A 20,136-nucleotide genomic window follows, 5' to 3' on the forward strand; every position below is an offset into this window, starting at 1 on the left:
CCAATCATGTATCCAATTGGCAAGCTCAACCTGAACTCCATGTGACCTAACTTTACTAATTAGCCTACTTTAATGTGGAAGTATTAGAGAATGGTTCCAGGGAGGAGGAACTTCAGTTTTGAAGACAGCTTGGAGAATATGGAACTGTTTCCCTCAGAGAAAAGAGGCTGAGAAGAGACCTGAAAGAGGTGTTCAAAATCACAAAGTGTCTGGACAGAGTGGAGAGGGAGAAAATATTTCCACCCATGAAATCATTGAGAATGATAGAGCACCAATTTACAGTGGTAGGTAAATGAAGCAGGAGTGAAGGTTATCATGTAGAGGATGTTTAGTACTGTGTACGGCTTCCCTCAAGACTGAACTGGTCCAGTTTCCATTGTAATATCCGTTTTTCTGGCCAACATAACATGAGGTTTACTGCACTTCCGTGGCTATTTAGGGACTGCATCAATATGATCTGCATTGCCACAGTGCCTGTTATTTGGATACAAAACCCTGGTCCCTCACAGGTTGGTTTTACATTCTGAACATCTCAATACTTGTTGCACTCCACCAAATACTAAACCTCTTTTATGCCCACGTCCAACAGTTCAAATCTGGACAGCAGTCTTTGAGAGTGTGATGGAAGCAAGTTCATTCGAGGCATTCATGCTGGACAGCTTTCTAGAAAGGAAAAATTGTGCGGGGTTACATCAAGAAGGTGGAAGATTGGCACCAGCTGAATTGCTCTTTTTTGGGGAGCTGGTACACACATAATGGACCGAATGGCCTATCTGCACCGATGCAATCTTTTTGCTATTCGTTAGTGGGATGTGGGCGTTGCTGGTTGGGCCAGCATTTGTTGCCCGTTCCTAATTGCCCCTTGAGAAGGTGCGGGTGAGCCGTCTTCTTGAACCGCTGCAGTCAATGTGCTGTGGGTTGACCCACAATGCCCTTAGGGAAGGAATTATTTATATGTTAGGGAAGCTAAATCGGGACTTCAATTAGGATTGTTTTTGGCAAACACTTTTAAGAAATTGTAGGTTTTACTGGAGCAGTGAGTTCTGTTTGTAGTCGTTATCTTTTCATTTAATCTTGCAGCCTCAAAGGGAGCTCATTGCTGAATCTTTTGCCACATTTGTAAGTCAGACATAAGTCTGCACTGGGTTAGCTAATCTTGGCAACTGGCATTTGCAAAGAAGTGGCCTTGATGAAGGGAGGGGAACCCAGGCATGCCTCCAGCTGCACAGCATGTGTTTGAATATACACATCACGCAGGGCAGGGAACACTTTCTTTTTTGGCCGATGGAATTTGTGAGCAAGATACTGATTGGTGAGCCACAGATCTGAGACGAGAACAGCAGATTCAAGCCGAAAGTTAACAAGTCATAATAAACTCGTCCGAAAACTGTATGCAGCCACGTACCATTCAACAGCGACTTTCCAAAACAAAAATTTGATTAATTGCACAGATAGGGAGGAACTATTTCTGCCGACAGAGGTGAACAAAAGACACAGGTTTAAAGTTGGGAACCAGATGGAGATAAGGCGAAGTGTTTTTATGTAGTGAGCTATGTTGTTTTGGAATGCATTGTCTGATAGGACAGTAGAAACAGGTTTGATAATAATTTACGCTGAGGAAATTAGATGAATACTTTAAAAGAAGACCTGTAAGATAGTGAAGGCATTTGGTATGCTTGCCTTTATTGGTTAATGCATTGAGTATAGGAGTTGAAAGGTCATGCTATGGCTGTACAGGACATTGGTTAGGCCAGTTTTGGAACACAGTGTTCAGTTCTGGTCTCCCTGCAAAAGGAATGACGTTGTTAGACTTGAAAGGGTGCAAAAAAGCTTTACATGAATGTTGCCAGGATTGGAGGGTTTGGGCTGCAGACAGAGACTGAATGTACTGGGGCTGTTCTCCTTGGAGCGTCGGAGGCTGAGGAGTGACCTTAAAGAGGTTTATTAAAATCATGAGGGGCATGGAAATGGTGAATAGCCAAGGTCTTTTCCCAGGGTGGGAGAGTCCAAAACTAGAGGGTATAGGTTTAAGATGAGACGGGAAAGGGACCTAAGGGACAACTTCTTTCACACAGAGGGTGGTGCGTGTATGGAATGAGCTACCAGAGGAAGTGGTGGAGGCTGGTATAATTACAACATTTAAAAGGCATCTGGGTGGGTACATGAATAAGAAGGGTTTAGAAGGATGTGGACCAAATACAGGCAAATGGGTCTAGATTAATTTAGAATATCTGGTCGGATATTCTAGTTGGACTGAAGGGTCTGATTCCATGCTGTACATCTCTATGTCTCTATGACCGCGAGGAGGAAGCAGGGTAGTGCAACTGATGGTCTAGCCTCTTTAAAACAGCAGGAATGGTAAAGCTGGGCTGTATCATTCTGTAATGAGGCAGTTTCAGAACGATCTCCCAGTCCTGTGAATCTTGAGGTGAAGGCCAGTGCAGTCTGGAGGCTAGATGTCAGTGTGGTCTGGGTTGTAAGACTCCTTTGTTCTGAACTTCTGTTTCTGCAATGCTGGGCTTTTTAATTTCTCTATTTTTCTAAGATCTTGTCGCTGAAGGAGCTGTACCTAGGTACTTTTGTCCCTTAGCTGGCGTTGTAAGTGGCGACTTATAAACTTTACTCTGCACCCATTTGAGTACATGGGGCGATAAAACTAACTCTAATTATATATAAAACTATAATCTACATAATCTACATTACCGCAATATACCATGACCAAGAGAAGCTTTGAGCCATAAACATCCCTCAAAAAATATGAGTCGAAACATCAACACATCTCCTAAAATCCCAGTGGAAAAACACAGTATTAGATATGTAGTACGCAGTGTATACATATCACTATTTTACATGATATACAGCAGGAATACTCAGATTATGGTATTTGAGATATATAATTTTTAGTGGTAAATCAATTGTGCTGGTTAATAAAAAGTTTGCTGTAAGTAGATTATGACATATTCCTTTTTTCCCCACATCTGTTCCGTGATGTGGGTGTCACTGTCGAGGCCAGCGTTTATTGCCCCTCCCTAATTGCCCAGAGGGCAGTTAAAGTCAACTACATTGTTGTGGGTCTGGAGTCACATGTAGGCCAGATCAGGTAAGGCTGGCAGTTTCCTTCCCTAAAAGGACATCAGTGAACCAGATGGATTTTTCCTGACAATCGGCAATAGTTTCCTGGTCATCGTCAGAATCTTTTTTTATTGAATTCAAATTCCACCATCTGCCAGGGTGGGATTCAAACCCAGGTCCCCAGAATAATACCTGGGTGTCTGGACTGATAGTCTACCGAAAGGTTTGGAGTCACATGTAGGTCAAGTTGGGAAAGAACAGATTTCTTTCTCTAAGGAACACCAGACAACCATGTGAGTCTTTGACACTAATCGACCATGATTATGTTGTTGGTTTTCTACCAGTTTTTACTTCTAGATCGGAGGACAGAGAGAGAAAGAGCTATGGTTTCAGGTCTGTGACCTTTCATGAGCTGAAAAATGTGTTACTGGAAAAGCGCAGCAGGTCAGGCAGCATCCAAGGCTTATGACCGAAACGTCGATTCTCCTGCTCCTTGGATGCTGCCTGACCTGCTGCAATTTTCCAGCAACACATTTTTCAGCTCAGATCTCCAGCATCTGCAGTCCTCACTTTCTCCTAGTTGACCTTTCATGAGAACCAGTTCTGTGTTTCTTTATTAACTCAGCCTCCCTCTCCACACATGGTGCCAACAGCTTGTTGAGTCACCCAGAATTTCCTGTGTTTTATTTAATTTCATATTTCTATTGTTGTGACTATCTTTCATGTTTTGCTGACTGACGGGCAATTTTGAGCCAAGCCACACACACTGCAGAGAGTGGATGACATGCCAACAGATGTCTTTAGGAAAGTGTCAACAAGTACATCACAGAGATACTGGACTGGCGTGTACTTTGGAGATCTCTCCTCACAGCCTGAGTGTCGCAATGCCTGTACTCCTTCAGTCCTTCCAGCAGAACCTTACTGCACTGAGACCCATGATCAAGTGGATCATGGCGAGGTGCCAACCCTGTGCCCTAGGAAGCTTGTATGATGGGCAGCAGCACCAGATGTGACACAGTTCCGTTAATGACTAGCCATTGACTGGATCCGACAGGGACAGTCCACGATTCCGAGATCTCTGATTGAATTGACCTCTCCTGGTTAATCCACAGGCAAACACTGCCAAAAGACTTTCGGAAGCATTAGTCTGGCAACAATGGACTCAGGAGGAGGAGGAGTTGGCCATTGCTCGTGGTTGGCTACTGGCACACTACCTTGGAACACATGCATTGTGGTGAATGTCCAAGGTTAGAGCCCACAAGGTTGGAATGGTAAGAACAAAAGAAAGAGAGAAGGAAAGAGAGAAGCAAAGAAACAAACAAACATAGAAGGAAATAAGGGAAGACAGAAAGAAGGAAGGAAGGAAACATGACAGAATGAGAAAGTAAATGGGGAGAGAAAGATAATGGAGAGAATCACTGGCAGAAAGTGACAGAGTGTCAGAGAGTGAGACAGTGAGTGTGTTTGTGAAAGAAAGTGTGAGAGAGAGACTGTGTGTGTTTGTGTAAGAGAGTGAGAGACAGAGTGAGTGTGTTTGTGTAAGAGAGTGTAAATGAAACTGTGCGAGTGACAGAGAGTGCAAGTGAGAGAGGGAGAGTGTGAGTAAAGGAGCAAGTGATGCTAGAGATTGAGAGAGTGTCTGAGAGATGGTGTATGAGTCAGTGCGAGCGTGTATGTAAGAGCGAGAGAGTGAAAAACAGAATGCAAAAGAGACTGAGTGAGAGAGAAAGAGAATAAAAACAAATGAGAAAGATCAAATAAAATAGGTTGGAAAGAAAGAACTTGTACTTATAACATCTTTTACAACCTCAGGAGGTCCCAAAAACATTTAATAACCAATTAAGTATTTCTGAATTGTGACATAGGTGTGAGAAAGATTACAACATCAATCATAAACAGAATGTAAGAGTTGAACCAAACAGGGTGAAGTGACGGTGACTTTAGGTGAACTAGTGGATGGAGGAATCGACTTCCCATCAGAGGAGCTTTGTGAACTTGAGGTTCAAGGAGAACATGAGATTTCCTGCTCCATTATTTAAATGCTGGAAATGTGTTGCTGGAAAAGCGCAGCAGGTCAGGCAGCATCCAGGGAACAGGAGAATCGACGTTTCGGGCATAAGCCCTTCTTCAGGGCTTATGCCCTGAAGGAAGAAGGGCTCATGCCCGAAACGTCGATTCTCCTGTTCCCTGGATGCTGCCTGACCTGCTGCGCTTTTCCAGCAACACATTTCCAGCTCTGATCTCCAGCATCCGCAGACCTCACTTTCTTCCCATTATTTAAATGGAAGAGCTAAACCCATTTCAAATAAAGTGGCTTGAGAGGTGGTAGAGGGATTTCATGTATGGATTTTACATATTGAAAAGCTATCAGCCAGCACGCCCAATCCCAACGGATCAATTGTAACACTGTCTGAACATCATACCTTCCGACCTATCAGATCCTCACTGACCATGATTCTCCCAGTTAAGGGTGACTCAAGTTTTATCATCAAAACACTTAGCCCGCGCAACTTCTTCACAATGACATTAATTGGTTAAATTGCTTCAGAGAATTCATTCTCGGTTTGATTTTCGTCCCTTGATAAGAGAAGCACACACCAACTAATTACATTCACTGAACCTTCATTTAGTCATAAAAATCCTGGAGCTGACAGCAAAGATAAAGCCTGGGAATAAAGTGTAACTATCTGACGATCAGTAAGTGAGCATGCAATCCTATATTGACAGAATACTTGTCATAAGTCTACTTTTGCTGAATTCCGTGTTTGGTAAAGTCTACCTGCTGAAAAAGATCACACAGTATCCCCAACATTCATACCTTGCTCATGTTTTTATGTCAGTATCACTGTTGTTGGTGATTTGTAACAGTTTAACATCCCAGCCCATCCCTTCCCATGCCTATGCAGCTGGCTGTTCATGCAGCCTCTGGATAACCTGCTGCGCAAGAGACCCGATTGGCATCAACACTTTTGTTTTGCAACAAGACGAAGCATCAACAGTGGTACAACCTCCTGCTGTCTCCACTACAGCCCCATGGTGTTCCACGCCAAGCCTAGCATCCTGAACACAGTGCCCTGGTGATTGCAATATTGAAGGTTTTCGCGATAATGTGGTCAGCCAGCATTGTTCAAAGGCGGTCGCTACCAATGTGGAAGCAGCGTCCAGGAATCAGCCTCACCTCAGCCTGCCTTTGGTGTTCACAAATTTCGTTTGTCAGCCATCATTCTGTTTGTCACTGATTCCAAAGGCTAATGACTCAGCGAGTCATACAGCCCAGAGACAGACCACTCATCCATGCTGCCTAACTTTCCAAAACTTAACTAGTCCCATTCGCCTCTGCATTTGGCCCATATCCCTCTAATCCTTTCATATTCATTTACGCATCCAGATGCTTTTTAAATGTTGTAACTATACTCTCCTCTACCTCTTCATCTGGCAGCTCATTACATATACACACCACCCTCTGTCTGGAAACGCTACACCCAGATCCCTTCTAAATGTTTCCCCTCTCACCTTAAACCTACACACTCTAGGTTTGGACGCCCCTACTCTAGGGAAAAGACTTTGTTATTTACCTTATCCATGCCTTCACTTTTCCTTATCTATACCTTCCCATGATCTTATAAACCTCCATAAGATCACCCCTTAACCTGCTACGCTCCAAGGTAAAACGTCACAGTCTTTCCAGTCTGTCCTTAAAGTGCCTCCACACCAATGCAGTATTGAGGCTGTGGCACACCGTTGGCAATCTCTACTTTCAGCTGAAACATTTAACCAAGACCAGTGCACTTCTAAGGAGGATGTAAAGAATCATGAGGCCACTCAGTAGAGGAGTTCCAGTCGGAGCCAAGATTTGTTCCTCAAGCAACATTGCAAAACATATTACCTTGTCACTCATCACATTGTTGTTTGATGTGTGCATATTGGCTGCTGTTCTCCTTACGTTACAAGAGTAACTACAATTCAGAAATGCTTCGCTGACTTTAAAACAAATGTTTGGTGGAAAAGAACTTGAATCTTTCTGAAAAGAGACACACGTTGCTTTATCTTAATTGCCTTACATTCATCACCACAAATGCAAGCATGCCAAATCACAGATGATTTTATTTATTTATTTATTTATTTATGCTTTGTCCATCGATTGGTTGCCATGGAGGAGACAGCAAGAAACTACAGGCTTCTCAAGGTCCGTGGTTGTTTTTTCCATGGCAACCAATCCACATTCTTCTCCTGTAACACAAGTAGTTGTCATTACTTGACAGCTGGCACTCTTGTGCTTGCCCGAATGAGTGCAAGAGTGCAAATCCTTTGGCAACACAACTCTTAGCTCTAAACTTTTGGGATGCCCTGAGATTACGAATGGCACCATATAAATGCAAGGGTTTTCTTTATAAGAAAACAGATGTACATCAAGGTGGTTGACTCTTAACTGCCCTCTGGGCAATTAGGGATAGGCAATAAATGAAGGAATCTTCAAAAAATCCTCACCATCACTTTCAGGTTACCTCTACTCTGTCATCGTAGGAAGAAATATAATCCATGCACTAATTTAATGAATTGATCAAATGATTTGTTGGAAAAGCAGATTCTACCAGAGCAACTTGACTCAAAAACTGAACAAACTGAAGCCATAAAAGAGACTGCACAAATCTCTCTCTCACCTCTCATAGGAGATTTGGGTGGAAGACACAGAAAGTTTTATTTATGTTCTTTGTTCATAGATTATTGCTTCCAGAAAGGATAAAGAATGATAAGCATGAGCATTAGGGAATCTGGGTAATGTTGCCTCTTGCTTGGCACTCTGCAGGGTTTATAAAGCACTGTGCTCAAAGAAATGTATTATTCGACTAATATTTGCATGAAGTAACGGAGGTCATACAGCAGGAGGTCAGAGACACAGATTCAACATTGTGATAGGACTGTAATTGGCTCCATAACTGTTTATATCTGAGCTTTCGAAAGGGAATTATTGTTGGTTGGCACTGCTGACTACTGAATGTGCTTTGTCGGTTAGGGCATAAAAGGTTTCACTGGGTACACTTCAGTTCTTTAGTCTGCTGACACCCTGAAGCCAGTCCACACACAAGACACAAGACAGGAGTGTGATGGAATACTCCCCACTTCCCTGGATGGATGCAACTCCAACAACACTCAAGGAGCTTGACAATATCCAGAACAAAGCATCTGCAAACATCCACTCCCTCCACCACCAATGCTCAGTAGTAGTAATATGCACTTTCTACAAACAAGATGCCCTGCAGAAATTCACCAAAGCTCCTTAGACAGCACCTTCCAAACCCAAGCCCACTTCCATCTAGTAGGACAAGGGCAGCAGATACAGGGGAACACCACACCCTGCAAGTTCCTCTCCAAGCCACTCACCATCCTGGCTTGGAAATATATCGCCGTTCCTTCAGTGTCACTGGGTCAAAATCCTGGAATTCCCTCCCTAAAGACATTGTGGGTCAACCCACAGCACAAGGCAGCTCGCTAACACCTTCTCAAGGGAACTAGGGACGGGCAGTAAATACTGGGCCAGCCAGTAGCACCCACATCCCAGGGGTGAATTAAAAACTGTACTGACCACGAGTTCAAAAAGCCAATCTGTGTTCTGTGACCTGAATTGATCACAACGGTGGAGGGACGCAGGGTGTGGGATCTGACAAGTGGTTTTGCAATCAGTGCAGGGTTCCAGAAGATCAGCCGTTATCCGGGCACTCGGCTGACGAGGTGGTCCACATGTGTAGTCATCAGCATCACAAAGCACATCAGCATTCGCAGCTCACTCCATGCAATGTGTCAACCCCACAGAGAGCAACACTTGCATTTATGAAACCCTTTTACTACAGTCGGATGTCCCAATGTACCTGACAGTTAGCAAGAGCACAGGAACAGGGATAGGCTGTTTGGCTCCACAATCCTTTTCCGACATCCATTCGGATTATGGCTGATCTGACATTCCTCACATCCGCTTTTTCTAAAGTTCATTCATAGGCCCAGCATTTATTGCCTATCCCTTATTGCCCAGAGGGCAGCTAAGAGTCAACCATATTGCTGTGGGTCTGGAGTCACATGTAGGCCAGACTGGGTAAGGATGGCAGATTTCCTTCCCTAAAGGACATTAGTGAACTCGATGGAGATTTTTCCCAATAATCAACAATGGTTATCGGATCACCAATAGATACTTAATCCCAAAACTTTGTTACTAAATTCAAATTCCACCATCTGCCGTGAACTTGGGTTCTAATATAGTTCTCGAGGCTCTGGATTAGCAGCCCAGCAATAATACCACTGGGTCATCACCTGCCTCCTCCCCTTTCCCCAACAAAAAAGACATTTTGTGAAGTACGGTCAGTATTGTAATGTAGGGAATACAGCAGCCAGTATTGGCTCTCTTCGTTTTGCCATGGGATAGAGACATCACTGGCGAGGCCAACACTTTATGGCCCATCCTTAATTGCCCCTGAACAGAGTGACTCGATGAGAACCAGATGGGGTATACAACCAGCAGTGATGGTTGCCATGATCAGCAACTAGCTTTATGAACAGAGTTTAAATGACAACATCTACCTTGGGATGCTGTTCAATTTGCGCACAGCAAGCTCCCACGGACAGCAATGTGAGCGTGACCATGATAATCTGATTTCAATGATGGTGGCAGAGGGCAAAACATTATTCGGCAGATCTCCCTGTTCCTCTTCAAAAAGAGTGGCTGTGGGACCCTTTACATCCACTTGAGGGGGAAGATGGTATCACAGTCTAACGTTAAATCTGAGGAAATTGTCAAGCTGAGAATGCTTCAGTCCCTCAGTCTGGGAATAGTGTACATTGGTACAGCTGCTACCCTTCTACAATACTTGTAGGAGAGATTCAAAACGAGATGTGAAGGACATACCCACGTCTGTATTGATGGTGCTGAGGTGGAGGTAGGCGAGAGCTTCAAGTTCCTCAAAGTAATTATCACCAATAATCTGTCCTGGTCCATCCTCGTCAATGCTACAGTCAAGAAAGCACATCAATGCTTACACTTCTTCAGAGGTTTGAGGAAATTTGACATGTCCACAATGACTCTACCAACTTTTATGGATGCACCACAGAAAGTATTCTATTTGATAGATAGATCACAGCTTGGCATGACAACTGCTCTGGCCAAAACCACAAGAGATGACAGAGAATTGTGAACGCAGCCCAGTCCATCACGTAAACCAGCCTTCCATCCATTGACTCTGTCTTCATTTTCCACTGCCTCAGGAAAGCAGCCAACATCATCAAAGACCCCTCCACTCCGGTTATACTCTCTTCTCTCGGGCAGAAGATACAGAAGTTTAAAAACATGTACTAACAGATTCAAGAACAGCTTCTTCCCCGCTGGTACCAGACTTATGAACTAACCTCTCATATATTAAAGCTGATCTCTCTCTGCACCTTTTCTGTAGCTTTAACACTATATTCTGTATTCTGTTCCATTACCCTGATGTACTAATGTAAGGTATGCTTTCTCTGGATAGCGCACAAAACAATACCTTTCACTGTATCTCAGCGCATGACAATAATAAAATCAAATGCAAGTACAAACAGTGTTGATTCTTGAAGTAGTCCTGATGAATGTGGTAGCACTTAGAGGGAGTCCTCCTGAGGTTTGCCCACAAGTGCAGGGTGTCCCAATGCAGCAACATTTGAAAACCCCACTGCTCAAAATATTCTCATAACTATTCTCTTTAAACCTTTTACTCTCATCTTAATCTCAGAATATGTTTCAGCTTAGTGCTGGCCTCAAAAGCCTAGCCACTAACCAGAAACACATGCATTAAAAATATATTAAGCTCCCCCTGCTAGCTGTGTTGCTGTAGAAATGACAGACCTTGGGCAAACACACAAATGTTCATGACTGCACTGCCCCTCCGCAGTGATCAGCTTTGATTAAAAGCTGGGATAGCTCTTTCAACACAGACCACCTTGACCTCAGTGTCCCAGGGATAGATGGGGAAGGAAATTTTCTTTTTGATTTTGAAAGGGCCTGCTCCTCACGTGTGGTTTCCCAGATGTGCATCTTGTACGAAGACCGTGACACGATGTGAACGCCACTTCCAGATGGGATAGTAACACAGTCCTGGCACACATTTGTTTTTAATTTGGTGTCGCCAATAAGACCAATATTTGTTCCCTTCGCTAAGTGCTCTTGAACTGAGTGGCTCTCTGGGCTATTGCAGAGGGCAGTTAAGAGTCACCATGTAAGGATGGCCGTCTCCTTCCCTAAAGGACATCGGCGATTCAGATAACTGAATCCTGGAATCTCATCCCTGATGGCATTGTCGGTCTACATACAGCACATGGACTGCAGCGGTTCAAGAAGTCAGCTCGCCCCCACTTTCTCAAGGGGCAACTAGGGACGAGTAATAAATGCTGGGCCCTGCCAGCAATACCCACACCCATAAAATGAATAAATTTTTAAAAACTGTTGATGTGACCAACTTTCACTTTTAGATATTAATGAAACTGAATTTGAAGCAGATGCATCTTTATGACAATCAACAATGGCTTCTCTGTGTTCCATCTCTCTCTGTTGTTTACTTCTCCCCCCTCATCCTCCTATCTTCAACATGCATACCTTTCCAAGCTGCAGAGAATTCTGAAAAAGGGTCAATGGAAACATTAACTCTGCTTTCTCTCCGCAGATGCTGCCAGGCCTGCTGAGTTTATTTTAAAAATTTCTGATTCTCAATTGAATAGCTTCTTTGCTTGTTTCAGATTTCCAACATCTGCAATATTTTGCTTTTGTAACAATAGCATCACAGTCATTGTTACTGCGATTAGCTTTCAGTTCCTCGTTCTATTCACGGAATTCAAACTCTACTATCCTTCTATGGTGAGATTTCAACCCACTGTCCCCACAGCACCAGCTGGGACCACTGGATGACTAACCCAGTGATGGTACCACAATGCCATCATCTCAGTGAGTTCTCGGGAACCAGAATGTCAAGTGTTTTGTAAAGACGCAAGTGCTCCTCACATAGCAACTTCCCGAGGATTATTTTTGTTTTGGGTGGGAATTTAATTTGAGCTTAAAGCCTGTCCACCATCTATAAGGCAAAACAATGTGATGGAGTACTCCCCAGATGCCTGGATGAGTGCAACTCCACACAAGAAGCTCAAAACCATCCTGAATAAAACAGCACACTTGACAGGCAACACCTTTACCATCCACTCCCACCACTGACACACTACTATCTACAAGATGCACTGTGGAGATTCACCAAAGACCCTCAGGCAGCACCTTCCAAACCCATGACCACTTCCACCTAGAAGGACAAGGGCAGCAGATACATGGGAACCCCACCCTCTGCAAGTTCCCCTCCAAGCCCCTCACCATCCCGACTTGGAAATATATTGCTGTTCCTAGAGAGTCTCTGGATCCAAATCCTGGAACTCACTCCCTAACAGCACTGTCGGTGTCCCTGCACCATTTGCAGTCCCACCGCCATGTAATCCAGGGCGATCAGGAATGGACAATAAACATATTAACATGCCAGTGAGAACCAAATCCCAAACACAAACAATAATAGACGAAGAAGCTGTTCAGATCGCTTGTGTGGGAAAGCCTAGTAAGAGATGGGGGTGGCGAGTGGTCCAGAAGGGTGGTCCCATTTGTGGGAGGAGGTTATATTTAATCACTAGTCTTCACGTCGCATGGAGTGACCACAGCAACACTCAAACATTCCAGCCATATGAAAGGGGGTCCCAGCACAAGTTGAAAAGAAACTAGGGGCAGGATTTGCCTCTGGCCTGGTCCACAGGCAATCATACCATCATGGACACTGATAGCACAGAAGAAGGCCCTTTGGCCCATCAGGTCTGTGCCAGTCAAACTTGCAGATAGTGAGAACTACGGATGCAGGAGTTGGTAAAGTCGGAGTGGGATAAAGCATAGCAGGTGAAGGAGCAGGGGAGTCAATGTTTCAGGTCGGAACCTTTCATCAGGACTATGGGAGGGGGAGGTGGTTGTGAACTAAGTAGGGAAAGTGGGTGGGGTTAGGGGGAAGACGATAGCTGGATGCAGGTAGGAGGTGGCCGTGACTCATCAGTGGGAAGGTTGGAGTAGATAGGTGGGAAGGAAGATGGACAGGTAGGGTCAGGTTAAGGGGGTGGGATGGGGAGAGAGAGAGCTTGGCCTGGGATGAAATGGGGGGGGGGGGGGATTGCGGAGATTTGGAAGCTGGTGAATTCTATGTTAAGGCTCATTATATTACTTACTGTGTGGAAACAGGCCCTTCAGCCCAACAAGTCCACACTGACGCGCAACCACCCAGACCCATTCCCCTACATTTACCCCTTCACCTAACACTACGGGCAATTTAGCATGGCCAATTCACCTAACCTGCACATTTTTAGACTGTGGGAGGAAACCGGAGCACCCAGAGGGGGCTCACGCAGACACGGGGAAAATGTGCAAATTCCACACAATTCCAGGTGGGAATTGAACCTGGGTCTCTGGCGCTGTGAGGCAGCAGTGCTAACCACTGTGCCACCGTGGATGGTTGTAAACTCCAGAGGCAGAAGATGAGGTGTTTGCGTGCACTTACCTATTCTAATCCCATTTTCCAACCACTTGCCTCGTCACCTTGCAAGCTTTAGTATCACAATTGCACATCCAAATACTTTGTCAATGTTCTGAGGATTTCTGCCTCTCCCACCCTTACAGGCGTTGAGTTCCAGTTTCACACCACCCTCTGAGTGAGGACGAAACCCTGGGGATGGCGGAGATGAGAAAGGGTGTTCAGGGGGTAAGGGTGAGGAGAGGGAAGAGTTAAAGCAGTGCCAAGCTCTACCACGTGTGGCTTTGTACTTGAAAAACTGGGATTGAGCATGTCAGCCGTGGGATTCTCCAAGACTGGCGCCAAGCTGCATTCAGACACGTATCCCAAATTAATTCCTTAACGTTAACTGCAATAAAAAGTGCTTTGTGCCAAAACCTAAAAAGATGAAACAGATTCTGTTGTTTGACAGACATTGATGTATTGCAGGAGAGTGCTGGCCAAACTCCAGCTGACTCTATAAACTCAGTGCTGTGCTGGCATCAGTGAGCGGCGTATAAATTTGAATCAGGAAGAGTTTTGGTAGTCCTTTTTTTTAAAATAATCTTTCCATCCAAATTAAGAGGCCTGAAGTGAAAATCACTCAGAACTGTCACATTTTTCTAATCAAATTGCTTTCAATTTCCCAGGAGTGCAACAACACTGTGTTTTGATTACACAAGTGGCTCAAATGCATTTAACCCTAATGTTTGTTTTATTGAATTAGTCGGTTTTCTGTTAATTGTCTGCGTCCATTAACGTGCACTTTTTCTGCTGATAAATCCTGCATAATTACCCCCTTAATGAGCAGAAAGGTTTTTTCCTCTCTCTCCGCAGGGGAGGAATGCGATTAAAAATGGGAGGGATACAACTGGGAATCAGATGAAGAGTCATAGTTAAATTCATCTTCACGGGGGAAAAATAGAGCAACCAGGGATCTCCCCAATGAAAGTCAAAATGCCGAAAGGGTAGATGGCTAAAACGTTGCTCTGCAGCACACCTCCATGCATCCATGCAAGTAACAGACCAATTGACCAATCTCTTCACCACTGCGTCAGCTGGCAAATAGAGCCATTCATTGAGGCAGGAGTGACCTAGAATCTTTCTGGTTCATTCCTTGCTCTCGTTATGGACCAGGTCAGACTCCCTCAAGACACTTCAAGAAAGTAGAAACTAACTTTGCCAGTTGTTCTAAGCAGATGTAACACGGATATTCCGGGAGAGATGCCACTGGTCCAAACTACTTTGTTTTAAACAAAAATGAATTTATTTGCAAGATTACTGAATGAAACACAAACAAAACAGAACAGAATACAGAATAACTTTAAGCTCTTTGAAAACCCAACAGATTATGCCAACGTAATGATGCTGCTCCAAATACTTGCAACAATCCCCATAGACACCCCTTTGGCACAAATCAAACCAGAGGGGGGCTGAGCTGGGAGAACTGGCCTCTCCCCTGTCATTGTACAAGTGTTATTTAAAAAAAAAGGTGAAGGCCTTTTGCCTGAGGTAGTATCTATTAGCTATAATCAAACTGGCCTGAAAACCCTTCAAACCTGGACCTTCCCGAATCACTGTTTTTACAACCTCTCTGAAATAAAATACCAAGGACAGCATAACTGTGTCAAAGTAGCAGCATCATCACACTCTATGCCCAAGACACTTGACGGCCTATACTGGACTTGAGTTCCATGTGTTTGGGTTGAAGTTTATGGGTAGCGGGAGCTTCAGTTCCTGTTGCACCTTCCCTCCATTTTTGGGAGTCCCATCAGGTGCCTGAGCCCCACGCTCCCTCCCCAGAAATGCTGCAGCCCCACTTTTCTCCCTTGAGCTGCTCCTCAAAAACCTGCACCTTTCACCAAGTGCTCACTCTTGTCATATGGTGTTGGATGATATTTGAACTGGCTTCCTTTAAGGCACCTCACAGCTCTTCGCAAAATGCAGGGTGCTACATAAAGGCAGTTTCCTGCTGTTGCTCCCTGGCCCATGCTGCACGGTCTAGCCAATCGGGCCCACCAGGCGATTGCAGGCCTAGATCACTGCAACCACTCACCATGAACTGAGGAGACAAGTGTGAGGACACTATTCCAGTATCACAGCAAAGTGTCACAGCCATCACAGAGAGACCCAGAGAGATGAAAAGGGGGGGAAAATCACCCAAACACTTGTCACTTTCCAATGTTCGATATGCAGGACAATCATTGTTTACCTCCAGGCAGAGAAAAACTCTCAACAATTAAAAGCTCCAGTTGATGATCATCCCATTTTTACGCTTTCCAAAGACTGTCTGACTTCATTTAGGAAAAATCAATAGCTCATTTACTTCATCAAACTCACAATCCTGTTGGACCTGAACACGAGGACGCTTTTGAATACATATAAAGCATCTCACATGACCTCAGGGCACCTCAGCGTGTTTTATGATCAATCAAGTGTAGTCACTGTTCAGGGCCAGGGAATTGCGGCAGCCATTTTGTACCCAGCAAGCACCATAAATAAGGCTGGGATAATGACACATAGATCTACTTCAGCCACACTTGATTGTGGAATAAATGTTCGCCGAGATATCGAGGAGAAACGCCCTGACTTTTCTTTCAACTAGGGTCGCAGCATCCATCACATTTAACAAGAAATGCATTGGTAAATGCTACATAAGAAACAGGAGCAGGAGTAGGCCATCTGGCCTTTCGAGCCTGCTCCGCCATTCAATAAGATCATGGCTGATTTTTCATGGCCTCAGCTCCACTTACCTGCCCTCTCACCATAACCCTTAATTCCTTTACTGTTCAAAAATTTACCTTTGCCTTAAAAACATTCAGCGAGGTAGCCTCAACTGGGCAGGGAATTCCACAGAGTCACAACCATTTGTTTCAACCAACAGGCAGCTCCTCCAACAGTGCAGCACTCCCCAGGTATCTGCCCAGGATTTTGCATCTATCCCTCTGGACCGTGCCTCGGAGCCGACAGGTCAGAGGGCAGGGGTGTTGCTACAGTTGATCTCAAAGTCCCCACTTCGAGGAAGGGGACTACAGTGGACAAACAAATCAAAAAGGAGTGACCGGTCTTCCTGTCTTCTTCAACAGAAGGAATTAGGGAGGATCTCATAGAAACCAATAAAATTCCAAACAGGACTAGACCAGGGAAGCGCAGGAAGGATGTTCCCAATGAATGGGGAGTCCAGAACCAGAGACCACAGTGTAAGGATACAGGAGACCACTGAGGACTGAGATGAGGGCGATATGTAGCTCAGTGGTTAGCACTGCTCTCTCACAGCGCTAGTGACCCAGGTTCAATTCCAGCCTTGGGCGGCTGTCTGCGTGGAGTTTGCAAGTTCTTCCCATGTCTGCGTAAGTTACCTCCAAGTGTGCTCTGGTTTCTTCCCACAGTCCAAAGATGTGCAGGTTAGGATGGATTAGCCATGCTAAATTGCCCACAATGTCCAGGGATGTCAAGGTTAGGTGGATCAGTCATGGGAAATGTAGGGTTACAGGGACAGGATAGGGAGATGAGTCTGGGTGGGATGCTGTTCGGAGGGTCATTGTGGGATGTGTTGGGCTGAATGGCCTGTTTCCATAGGGTAGGGATTCTATGAAATTTCTTCACCCAGGGATTGGTGAGCCTGTGCAATTCACTACTACAGAAAGCAGTTGAGACTAAAACACTGAATTCTTTTCAAAAAGCAGGTAGATATAGCTTTTGGGGCTAAAAGGACTAAAAGGTATGGCAGATAAGTTGGATGATCAGGTAAGACTGTATTAAATTACACAGCAGGCTCAGAGGGCTGAATGGCCTCCCCCTGCTCCTGTTTTCTATGTTTCTACAAACCAATGACCTTATGACCTCAGAGCACGGCCTACTCATTCACCCTTGGCAGTTGGTTGATAATGTTTGATGATAAATGACCCCACTGTACCTCTGCGTCATGATCTTGAAGGCATCTGGGAGGTAGCATTGCACATTCTCCATCTGGAAGAAGTCAGCGTCGCAGATCCTGTTGTCTGTCCGGCCGTAGTTGGCACTCTCGATCACAATGACGTCACTCCCTGGACAGCGCAAGTCGATGGCGTAGCCCTCGCAGGAGAGTTCCCTCCTCACCAGCCCGAATGGCAAGGCAGCTCGGCTGAAGCCTGCAAAACACAAACGGTTTTAGTCCTTTCTAGTGAGATTTTGCAGCAACTTTGAATGAACCCCAGCCGCAGCGATCTTAGCCCCATCAGAGCCAATGGTGGGAGCGTTGCTGCAATTAATCTCAAAATCCCTGATTTTCCAGAGACGGGAAGTGTGGTGGAGCAACAAGTCAATCAAGGGCCCCAGCTTCTGTCTGCTGACATAGCCATACCTGGAGTAGGCCATTCAGCACCTCAATGCTGTTCTACCCTCCTAACAAAATACATGAATTCAACTGCAAATTGGAAGCAATGTCGTGTAAACTTGCAAATGAAGAATAGTCACTTGATGGTGACCTTGGAAAGGGGTTGCTCCCACCTAGTTTTTAAACCTAGCATCTTCCAGAGATGATGTGGAGGAGCCGGTGTTGGACTGGGGTAGACAAAGTTAAAAATCACACAACACCACGTTACAATCCAACAGGTTTATTTGCAAGTGCGAGCTTTTTGGAGCACTGCTCCTTCATCAGGTAGCTAGTGGGGCAGGATCATAGGAGAGGAAGAGGTGGGGGCTTGGGTGGGAGACAGTGGGAGGGAGAATGATCTAAAGAGGTAAAGAGAGATGGAACTAAGATTGGGGATGATATGACGTAGGTTCTGTTAATGTAATCTTTGGAAATAAGGTCAACGCATTTACATTACATTTTTACATTACATTACAGTGTGGAAACAGGCCCTTCAGCCCAATAAGTCCACACCGACCCGCCGAAGCGCAACCCACCCAGACCCCTACATGTACCCCTTACCTAACACTATGGGCAATTTAGCATGGCCAATTCACCTGACCTGCACATCTTTGGACTGTGGGAGGAAACCGGAGCACCCGGAGGAAACCCACGCAGACACGGGGAGAATGTGCGAACTCCACACAGTCAGTCGCCTGAGGTGGGAATTGAACCCGGGTCTCAGGCGCTGTGAGGCTGCAGTGCTAACCACTGTGCCACCGTGCCGCATCATCCAAAAATGTTAAGGCTTGAGCAACCACATAGAATCCATCATTAATGATAGGGGTAAATAAATACATATACATTAAAAAGTCTTTATGGTAAAAGAAAGCATTTGATAAGCCGAGATGCAGGAGACAGATGGGAAAATGGAATGAAAAGCAGAATGTGACCATGATGACAAATGTATGTATGGCTTAGGAGCCCGAGGGTGGATCCACTGATATTTCTTGCTCTTGGGATCTATGGTGAGGACGGTCTACAGGGATTAGTGTCAGACTGTAGTTCACCATTCCCTTCACGCAAGCAATTAGGGATGGGCCACAAATGCTAGCCTTGCCAACGATGCCAACAGTGAAATGAAAATCAGTCAGTGCTGCACTCCATTCCCAAATGCCTTGGGCATGTGTGATCAAAGGGAGAAGACAAATTTTTGGCCACATTATAAAAACTGGTCATAATCCAATCAGCTGCCTCTTATATGCCCTTTCCATGAACGAACTGATGAAAGTTTCTGATGTTGTTGGCTTCAGATCTCCAGTGTATGCAGTTCTTTGTTTCAATTTAACTCTGTAAGGTACTTAGTAAATCACTTCCTGAGGCAGCAATGCCTCTCCTTGCTTCTCTAGATGTTGAAGTGGCGAGAGACGAGAGGTCAAGGGGAGGGAGAGGTTGTGGAGGGGTGGCGACTTAGAGTCTTATGGTTTGTAGGAGTTTGCTGTGAGAGACCTAGGGGGTTCCTTTAATCATGGCTGCCTTTTAAACATGCATAACATTTTGAAGATTATTGCAATACGTTTGCACACACAGAGTTGTGATTACAAAGACAGCATCTCTATTGACGATTACGAAAGCCATCAGAGCACCAGTGGAAAGGAGCGTGTTGAGAACAGGATTGGAAGCTCTCCACAGAAATGACCAGCAGAACACGGTTTTAGGTTAGTCCTAGAACACAGCACATGATACAGGTTTCAATGCTTTTTATTACCTCAATCTCCTCTGGAGCTCACAGGAACATAACTCACTTTCGCTTAAGATTTAGATTTAGATTAGATTCCCTACAGTGTGGAAACAGACCCTTCGGCCCAACCAGTCCACACCGACCCTCTGAAGATTAACTCACCCAGACCCATTCCCCTCTGACTAATGCACCTAACACCATGGGCAATTTAGCATGGCCAATTCACCTAACCTCCACATCTTTGGACTGTGGGAGGAAACTGGAGCACCCGGAGGAAACCCACGCAGACACAGGGAGAACGTGCAAACTCCACACAGACAGTTGCCCAAGGCTGAAATCGAACCTGGGATCCTGGTGCTGTGAGGCAGCCGTGCTAACCACTGAGCCACCAGAGGCTGGAAGAAAGAAATAGCAAGTAT

At 45.0% G+C, this 20,136-nt stretch overlaps 1 protein-coding gene across 17 annotated transcripts in view; it reads right to left on the bottom strand.

Annotated features, from left to right (window-relative positions):
• Positions 1-20,136, bottom strand: part of adgrl2a (adhesion G protein-coupled receptor L2a) — a 1,095,933-nt gene that overhangs the window by 244,372 nt on the left and 831,425 nt on the right. For all 17 annotated transcript variants that reach the window (XM_087990388.1, XM_087990387.1, XM_087990393.1 and 14 more), the window contains one exon: positions 17,560-17,773. In XM_087990388.1, coding sequence (XP_087846514.1) covers positions 17,560-17,773 — 214 coding nt within the window. The remainder of the gene's footprint in view (positions 1-17,559; positions 17,774-20,136) is intronic.

This window comes from Chiloscyllium plagiosum, unplaced genomic scaffold (assembly GCF_037043375.1).
Source record: "Chiloscyllium plagiosum isolate Xiang-an unplaced genomic scaffold, Cpla_swu_hap1 HiC_scaffold_9, whole genome shotgun sequence".
NCBI lineage: Eukaryota > Metazoa > Chordata > Chondrichthyes > Orectolobiformes > Hemiscylliidae > Chiloscyllium > Chiloscyllium plagiosum.